The sequence below is a fragment of the Pungitius pungitius genome, chromosome 15 (genome assembly GCF_949316345.1).
Source record: "Pungitius pungitius chromosome 15, fPunPun2.1, whole genome shotgun sequence".
NCBI lineage: Eukaryota > Metazoa > Chordata > Actinopteri > Perciformes > Gasterosteidae > Pungitius > Pungitius pungitius.
The window spans coordinates 18,782,999-18,793,488 of NC_084914.1; the positions used below are offsets into that span (position 1 = coordinate 18,782,999).

At 47.9% G+C, this 10,490-nt stretch overlaps 1 protein-coding gene across 1 annotated transcript; it reads right to left on the reverse strand.

Moving 5' to 3' along the window:
- Nucleotides 1-40: 40 nt before the first annotated feature.
- Nucleotides 41-9,848, reverse strand: LOC119209234 (major facilitator superfamily domain-containing protein 12-like). Its single transcript, XM_037458395.2, has 11 exons — nucleotides 8,717-9,848; nucleotides 4,916-5,035; nucleotides 4,260-4,470; nucleotides 4,049-4,178; nucleotides 3,070-3,327; nucleotides 2,903-2,995; nucleotides 2,729-2,821; nucleotides 1,554-1,724; nucleotides 1,365-1,459; nucleotides 1,004-1,134; nucleotides 41-910 (listed from the first exon to the last, which is right to left on the reverse strand). Exons 1-11 carry the CDS (start codon nucleotides 8,862-8,864, stop codon nucleotides 867-869), a joined length of 1,494 nt encoding a protein of 497 aa, XP_037314292.2. The 5' UTR covers nucleotides 8,865-9,848; the 3' UTR covers nucleotides 41-866.
- Nucleotides 9,849-10,490: the final 642 nt, after the last annotated feature.

Sequence of the window (10,490 nt, forward strand, 5' to 3'; positions counted from 1 at the left end):
TTCTATAAAACTGAGCAACAAATCATCATTTAAGGCGCAGACACATTTTGGGTTTAATGGTTAACCAAAGGACACTTTGTGGTGCAACAGAGACATAAAAAGCAAATAAAAGCAAAGATCACAGGGTGGCACTGCAGTGACACACCAACGTAGCTCCCTTATCAGTGACACATTTTAGAGTGGATCCCTTTAAAGTGATTTTATATTTAATACAATTCTGCTATTCAAGTTTTGATTACAATAAATTATTCCATTTGGTCTGATCATTAGGATGTAAACAAGAAAAACCATTCAAACAAATATCACATCCTAGTTTGTCCCAAATACACTAATTGGAATTTCTGCTGCTGCACTCGACCTCCAGAGGATCAGCAGCGGTTGGCTCGGTCCGGAGTGAGCACTTTAATGCAGCCCACAATGCATCTGGTTCCCTTTGTGTCTCCGATGTGAAGCAGTGGTCCTCCTCAGCCGAGACATGAGCCCCTGTCCCACCATTGTCCAACCCCGATGCTCACAGGAGAGATCCCGGCTGCCTCACTGTGGGTTTGGTGATGAACTGATGAAGTGCAGAGCGACACGATGGGCTCAGAATCACCACGTGGTCGTCCTCATGCCCACCCCCTGATTAGACTGCTCCTCCGTCTCTACGCTGGTTCATTCAGAGGCAAACTACAAAATCAAATGGCCTTTTAGCCATGAGCCGGTGCTCCAGCTAACTGAGCGCACACTGGCCTGCTCCCACCACGGAGCCAAGGACCTGCGGGGGAGGAGAGGAAGCTGAAGAGGAATCTGAAGAGGAACACATTTGTATGTCCAGCCGAGTGTGCTCCGGGGGGGCAGTTGTAGCGAAAAGGTGGGGGAGGGGCTTAGTTGAGCGTAGGTTGATCCTCAGAGATGAGTGGCAGATGACCTGCACACACACACACGAGGAGTAGTGAAGCTGTGGACCTGAGCTAAGCCACAAAGGAACAGCTACAGCACATATCAGAGTCGTGAGACTCACGAGGTCGGATCCTGATTGGCCAGATGAGGATGGAGCAGAGCGCCAACGCTGCGACGACGGCCACGCCTCCCGTCACTATGACCATGATGTAATGGTAGAACCATACGCAGTCTGGACAGCACACCACAGTGCTGAGAGAGAACACAGTGTAGAGAAAAAGAAGCCTTGCTATTCTCTGAAGCTCTATTTGATGTCTGGATGCAGCGTTGGGACTCAAAGTCACAGCTCGCTTTGTTCACACGACCTAAAGTAAACTCATATTTGAAATCAGCGGAGTGTGCCTTGAATTGAAGATATGCAACAAAGAATACTGTAGCAGGATTAACTATGAGAAGCAGTTATATGTCGTGTGTGCACTAACTGGCAAGGATGCAGAGCCTGGATGATCATCACGGCGCCGCCGTTGGCCACTTTATCGGTGAAGCTCATCGCTCCGTACACGAACGCACCGCTCTGCTGCAGGGGGACCGAGAGAAGCACCAGGTTTAGAGAGAGACACACACACACACACACACACACACACACACACACACACACACACACACACTACCGTCTGCTCGCCGATGAGCTCGGCGGTCATGGCGAGTGATATGACCAGGATGGTGGCTGACCCCGCCCCCAGCAGCACAGCGGCCCCGAACACCCGCTCGCCCATGTCTTCATCCAGAAGCACCCAGTAGGAGAAGGCCATAATCAGCAGGAGGCCCACGAAGTAGGTGAGCTGCACCAATCAGGAGAGAGACGACAGGGACAGGTGAGTGGGCGCCCCCTTCTGGCGGTGCAGATACAGCATCTGTGTGTGTGTGTGTGTGTGTGCGTGTGTGTGTGTGTGTGCATCAGGGCAGAACTCCGCCTATAGGAAAGGGAACCTTAGAGGACGTCTGGTGTGATCTGGTGCTGTAGAGAAATAACATTAAACAAACAAACAAACCTTTGTTTACAGATCACATTGAGCTTGTTTACTAAGCCCTGTGATACTGAAGAGTGCGATGAGGAAGTGAGGAAAGAGGAGCACAAAACCAGTCTGTCAACCCTGGCTGTGTCATACATTACCCATTAAAGGGCTTTTAACATGTGTTACCCTGATAAGTATAAAGATGAGCTATTAAATCTCTTCTATCAAACCCTTTTACACTTGATAACTAAATGTTAAAACGTACTGTGTGTGTGTGTGTGTGTGTGTGTGTGTGTGTGTGTGTGTGTGTGCGCGCTTTGATCAGATTTGATCAAACATAATTGAGTTTTGGTTTCTGAATGTGACACTGGAGCAGGAACCACCACCTTGATGATGATGATGACACATTCTGGGCATTTTTACAACTCTGTGTTCCGCCCATCAGGCAACAACCGTGGGACAATAGCTGTTAGTATTTGACTTTCTACTTTGATTCTATGGACTGCAGTGGTAATTGGACGGTTTGATGTCCACTTGTGGCCTGTTCCCTCCTTATCACATGACACATCTTTGAACCACTCAACATGCAGGACCAAGAGGAGTCAATGCGAGTGAAGGACGCCATTATAACGCTGAACTAAACCAACCATTCAGCAGATAGCAGGAACATTAGGGCTGGCCCGCATGCATTGTGAGAAGCTGTAGGTCTTAAACTGTTTACATGGTGTTTGAATTCAAACTGAAAGTCAGGGAACATTTAGAAATATTGGGTCAAATTCCTGTGACTGTAGGTCGCGTCGTCACGTGTCAAAAGTTGGGGTGTCACTTACACACTTTCCGATGAGCTTGCTGACGGGCTTCATGATGAAGGAGGACAGGAAGCCACTCAGGTACATCACCAGGGGGATCGTAGCGATGAACTTCTGTTGGAGGGAGGGAGACAAACTGAGGACAGGTCCCACGGAGCAGCAGAGCACAGGAGCATTGTGGGGACTGGGTGTTACCTTGGGCAGCCCCAGAGTGTTGATGAGGTACATGGAGATGTAGGTCTGAGACAGATTGACCATTAACCTGGTGCACATGTAGAGTAAAGCCACCTACAGAGACACACACGGCCATGAGAAGCGTTCCAAAGAGGAGCCGGGGGGAGCTCCGCCTCTGCTGGTCCTACCTGGTAGAACGAGGGCTGCTGCAGCCAGCATCTCCACTGCAGGAGAGACGACGAGGTCTTAGAGACGCCACGCCTTGGCTCGCTCTCCTCCACCTCCTCATCCTCCTCCTCCTCATCCTCCTCCTTCCCCTCCTCCTCCATCCGCCTCCTCCTCCTCCCCCCCCCCTCCTCCTCGGCTCCAGGCCTCCTCTCTGTGATTCCCAGGTGGAAGAGGAGGGAGAAGAGAGCACCGATGGCCAGCACGATCAGCGCCAGATTCTGGGATCAAAGACCACACGGCAACATGGTCACGGGTTTACTCGCCATGCGGCTGATCCAGCTAGCGTTAGCTCGCTAATAACAGCAGTAAAGCAGTAAGCAAGACCAGAGACACTTTTTATTTACTGGCCTTTTTTGTGCTTGTGTCTCATTTCAATTATTGTTGACAAATATATTTGAATGTGTCATATACGGTGGTGTAGTGCGCCTGTGACACACATGATCCATTAAACTAATGCATTTATTTACCAATTCCATTCTAAATTCATCTCATTGCACTAGATGTGATGTGTACATTTACTTAACTTGCACTACAACTGCTAATCATTTAATGAATAAGCTTCAAATGAACATGGGGGTGTGTTTCAGATTGTGTTTGTAGGGAGAGAACAAGTTCTGCTTTTAAACAAATCATCTTACATGTTTTGATTAGTAAATTATTATTATGTTCAAAGAGCAACCGACATTTCTAAAGTGAATTTGCAGTTCTTTAGAATAAAGGGTTGGAAATTAAAGTTATTTTTAATGCTGTTTAATCTGATTCATTGATTAATCGGAAAAAATAATCGACTGTTTAATCGATTATCAAAATAATGGTTAGTTGGAGCCCCCCCAGAGTCAGGTTAGAACCTAACCCAGAACCCTCTAAAGGGCCCCAGATGCAGTAGTTATGGAATGTTCTCCCAGGGTCACGTCTCCGCTGACCAGAACGCCGTCTCACCCTGAAGACGTGGACATCTTGTGGTCCGAGCGCATCGCTCAGCGGGTCGTCGTCATGTTCGGCCTGGAAGTGGAACAGCAGGTACGCCACGGCGTACACTGTGATGTTGGCGATGACGGTGAACGCGTACCTACACACGCAGAAAGCGCCTGGTTAACATCTGGCGGTCGTCGCGTGGCGCCGGCAGGACTCGGTGTGTCTCATCACGCACCTGTACGCGGTGAGTTCCACCTTAGCGTGCTCACAGGTGACCAGCTCTGGGATGAGGGACAGGTGGGAGATCTGCGTGGCGGCCCAGCCAAACTGAAAGACGACGATGAACGGGATGAAGTAGGTCAGACTCGCCCACTGGGGGGTGGCCGAGCCGCAGCCCGGACACTGGTTGAAGATGAAGGCGAAGGACAGCAGCACACTCAGCGTACCTGGAACACAGCAACAACACACGTGTCCTGTTCCTCATCGACTCAACGCAACAACCGTGGAACTAGATCATGTTCCCGTTATCCGATGTTGTCCCCTGAGACACAGGACAGGCTGCCTGGCGCCGCCTAACACATAAGTGGATCAACACCAGAACTGGCATTCCACCGGTTGGGGGTTTTGACACAAAGAAATGAGAAAGAGAGGCGACATGAGGACAGCGCTTTGAGGGCAATCATTAGAGAAGGAAATGAATGAGTCACGCTCTCGTGTGGAATGACGCGCCCTTGAATGGAGACAGAAACAAGCTCCATCAGCATAAACCTGGGAGCAGTGGGACAGCGTCAAAGCTCCAGGTCACAGAATGGACTTTACATCTGGGAGACATCTTGTGACCAGCAGCTGGACTCATTGCGTAGACAGTTTGTGTATCTTCAGGAGACTCACCAACAAGGTGCCATGTCTTCCTCTTGCCGTAGTTGCCGCAGCCCGGCGTTCGGTCCGACTCGAAGCCAATGAGGGGGGTGCACACGCCGTCCGCTATCTGGCCCACCAGCAGCAACACACCTACAGCGCAACCACACAGCAGACACGCACAAAGAGGGACAGGGTGTGAAGAAGGGACGAGACGCAGCCCTCATCTCATGGACATCACACTGATGTTTAATGATTTATTGCATGGCATACTGCATGGACACAGAGACATACTGCATGGACAGACTGACCTATTACGTATGGACACGGAGACATACTGCATGGACAGACTGACCTATTACGTATGGACATAGAGACATACTGCATGGACAGACTGACCTATTACGTATGGACATAGAGACATACTGCATGGACAGACTGACCTATTACGTATGGACACAGAGACATACTGCATGGACAGACTGACCTATTACGTATGGACACAGAGACATACTGCATGGACAGACTGACCTATTACGTATGGACATAGAGACATACTGCATGGACAGACTGACCTATTACGTATGGACATAGAGACATACTGCATGGACAGACTGACCTATTACGTATGGACACAGAGACATACTGCATGGACAGACTGACCTATTACGTATGGACACAGAGACATACTGCATGGACAGACTGACCTATTACGTATGGACATAGAGACATACTGCATGGACAGACTGACCTATTACGTATGGACACAGAGACATACTGCATGGACAGACTGACCTATTACGTATGGACACAGAGACATACTGCATGGACAGACTGACCTATTACGTATGGACACAGAGACATACTGCATGGACAGACTGACCTATTACGTATGGACACAGAGACATACTGCATGGACAGACTGACCTATTACGTATGGACACAGAGACATACTGCATGGACAGACTGACCTATTACGTATGGACACAGAGACATACTGCATGGACAGACTGACCTATTACGTATGGACACAGAGACATACTGCATGGACAGACTGACCTATTACGTATGGACACAGAGACATACTGCATGGACAGACTGACCTATTACGTATGGACATAGAGACATACTGCATGGACACACAGACCTATTACGTATGGACATAGAGACATACTGCATGGACAGACTGACCTATTACGTATGGACATAGAGACATACTGCATGGACAGACTGACCTATTACGTATGGACACAGAGACATACTGCATGGACACAGAGACATACTGCATGGACAGACTGACCTATTACGTATGGACATAGAGACATACTGCATGGACAGACTGACCTATTACGTATGGACACAAAGACATACTGCATGGACAGACTGACCTATTACGTATGGACACAGAGACATACTGCATGGACAGACTGACCTATTACGTATGGACACAGAGACATACTGCATGGACAGACTGACCTATTACGTATGGACACAGAGACATACTGCATGGACAGACTGACCTATTACGTATGGACATAGAGACATACTGCATGGACACACAGACCTATTACGTATGGACATAGAGACATACTGCATGGACAGACTGACCTATTACGTATGGACATAGAGACATACTGCATGGACAGACTGACCTATTACGTATGGACACAGAGACATACTGCATGGACAGACTGACCTATTACGTATGGACACAGAGACATACTGCATGGACACAGAGACATACTGCATGGACAGACTGACCTATTACGTATGGACATAGAGACATACTGCATGGACAGACTGACCTATTACGTATGGACACAGAGACATACTGCATGGACAGACTGACCTATTACGTATGGACACAGAGACATACTGCATGGACAGACTGACCTATTACGTATGGACACAGAGACATACTGCATGGACAGACTGACCTATTACGTATGGACATAGAGACATACTGCATGGACAGACTGACCTATTACGTATGGACACAGAGACATACTGCATGGACAGACTGACCTATTACGTATGGACACAGAGACATACTGCATGGACAGACTGACCTATTACGTATGGACACAGAGACATACTGCATGGACAGACTGACCTATTACGTATGGACACAGAGACATACTGCATGGACAGACTGACCTATTACGTATGGACACAGAGACATACTGCATGGACAGACTGACCTATTACGTATGGACACAGAGACATACTGCATGGACAGACTGACCTATTACGTATGGACACAGAGACATACTGCATGGACAGACTGACCTATTACGTATGGACACAGAGACATACTGCATGGACAGACTGACCTATTACGTATGGACATAGAGACATACTGCATGGACACACAGACCTATTACGTATGGACATAGAGACATACTGCATGGACAGACTGACCTATTACGTATGGACATAGAGACATACTGCATGGACAGACTGACCTATTACGTATGGACACAGAGACATACTGCATGGACAGACTGACCTATTACGTATGGACACAGAGACATACTGCATGGACACAGAGACATACTGCATGGACAGACTGACCTATTACGTATGGACATAGAGACATACTGCATGGACAGACTGACCTATTACGTATGGACACAAAGACATACTGCATGGACAGACTGACCTATTACGTATGGACACAGAGACATACTGCATGGACAGACTGACCTATTACGTATGGACACAGAGACATACTGCATGGACAGACTGACCTATTACGTATGGACACAGAGACATACTGCATGGACAGACTGACCTATTACGTATGGACATAGAGACATACTGCATGGACACACAGACCTATTACGTATGGACATAGAGACATACTGCATGGACAGACTGACCTATTACGTATGGACATAGAGACATACTGCATGGACAGACTGACCTATTACGTATGGACACAGAGACATACTGCATGGACAGACTGACCTATTACGTATGGACACAGAGACATACTGCATGGACACAGAGACATACTGCATGGACAGACTGACCTATTACGTATGGACATAGAGACATACTGCATGGACAGACTGACCTATTACGTATGGACACAAAGACATACTGCATGGACAGACTGACCTATTACGTATGGACACAGAGACATACTGCATGGACAGACTGACCTATTACGTATGGACACAGAGACATACTGCATGGACACAGAGACATACTGCATGGACAGACTGACCTATTACGTATGGACATAGAGACATACTGCATGGACAGACTGACCTATTACGTATGGACACAAAGACATACTGCATGGACAGACTGACCTATTACGTATGGACACAGAGACATACTGCATGGACAGACTGACCTATTACGTATGGACACAGAGACATACTGCATGGACAGACTGACCTATTACGTATGGACACAGAGACATACTGCATGGACAGACTGACCTATTACGTATGGACATAGAGACATACTGCATGGACACACAGACCTATTACGTATGGACATAGAGACATACTGCATGGACAGACTGACCTATTACGTATGGACATAGAGACATACTGCATGGACAGACTGACCTATTACGTATGGACACAGAGACATACTGCATGGACAGACTGACCTATTACGTATGGACACAGAGACATACTGCATGGACACAGAGACATACTGCATGGACAGACTGACCTATTACGTATGGACACAGAGACATACTGCATGGACAGACTGACCTATTACGTATGGACACAAAGACATACTGCATGGACAGACTGACCTATTACGTATGGACACAGAGACATACTGCATGGACACGAAGACACTGGTTACCTGCATATGTGTTTTGGAATCCCAGTACCGAGTGGTAGAACACCAGTAGGTATGTGAACCACATCGAGGCACACAGGTCGTTCAGGACATGTCCCACAGCGTAGCTGAATGTCTTCAGGACGGACAGAGACCTCTCCGGGTCCGACATGGTGACTGGAAGGCAAAAATCACTCGGGAAAAGACGCGCCTTAACGGGGCAACATAAAGTAAGTCCGGTAAACTGAGGTAGCGACAGACAGAGACACTATCTACGACAGAGGACTACAGACACTGTCTCCATGTCACGGGTCCACGTCGATATACAGGGAAAGGACAGAAGGACATCCCTCCCATCTGTCCGTTCCCTTGCGATCAGGTGACACGGAGCGGAGTCAAAGTCAGGAGGAGCATCTCAGTAAAGCGAAGCTTCTCGTCTTCATTCCCGTCCCCAGCGCCGTGGGGCTGCTAGCGTTAGCGAACTAGCTACCAAGCCACTGTCTAAACACACAAACACACGTTAACAACAACGCACACTGGGACCGAACCAGGAGGAATTGAGCGATCGGGAACCCCCTCGCCCCGCCCCGCCAATCGGAGACCCACGTGGGTTCAACTTCCTCACGTGACAGCCAACGATTGTTTATGTTGCAAATCGAAGTGTGAGCAAAGTCCCCAGGTCACTTCCGGCGTTACGTCAAGATGTTACATAGAAGTTATCCACATTATATTAGTCAAATAAGTCCAACAATGTTTTTAAAAACACCCAGGCAGAATGTAGTCTTTTCAAACAGGAAGGTCATGGAAGTGATTAGCTTCCTTCCGCCGTCACGTGGTCCCAGCTGGCAGCAGTGCTGAGATGCATTCTGATTGGCCAGTCAACATGTAGCTTCTAGTAGAGCTCGTTACAAAGTAGGATGGGGGCCAGAGCTTCAGTTATCAAGCTCCTCTTTTGTGGAACCAGCTTCCACTTTCATTCCGGGGGGCAGACTCGGTCAGTTCATTTAAGATAAAGCTTAAAACGTTCCTCTTTGATATTGCTTATAGTTAGGGCTGGCTCAGGTTAGCCTGGACCAGCCCTTAGTTAAGCTGCTCTAGGCTTAGACTGCCGGGGGACTTCTTAGGACACACCGAGCCCCTCTCTCACTCTCACTCTCTCACTCTCTCACTCTCTCCTTCCACAGTCATCCATGTTTTATTAATGTACATCACTAATTAAGCTTCTTTACGGAGTTCTTTGTGCTTTCTCGCCTAGCAGGTCTCGGTGGATCATAGTTCTGTGCAGACCCCGGTTCTGACTCCTGGCTCATGGCTCTGCTGACACCTGCTGGTGCTATCACCATTACTTTAAATATGATTCATATTACAATCATCATAAACCAACATCTTTCTGCTCTCCCTCCCCACAGAAGCCTCTGTGGATGGTGGTTCTATCTGATGGAGGTTGTCCCTGCAGTGGTCCTGCTGTACACCTGTTCTGCTACTTGCAATTACTTGTATCATCTCTGTTAGAGGAGTTGAATGTATTGTACATCTTTTACATTGTTGATTCTGTACACATGACATCCATTGCAGTCTGTCCATCCCGGGAGAGGGATCCCTCCTCTGACGTTCTCTCTAAGGTTTCTTCCTTTTTTCCCCATTGAAGGGTTTTTTCATATTTTGGGGAGTTTTTCCTGTGCCGATGTGAGGGTTTCGGGACAGAGGATGTTGCATGTGTACAGACTGTAAAGCCCTCTGAGGCTAATTTGTAATTTGCGATTTTGGGCTATACAAAATAAAATGAATTGAATAGTGG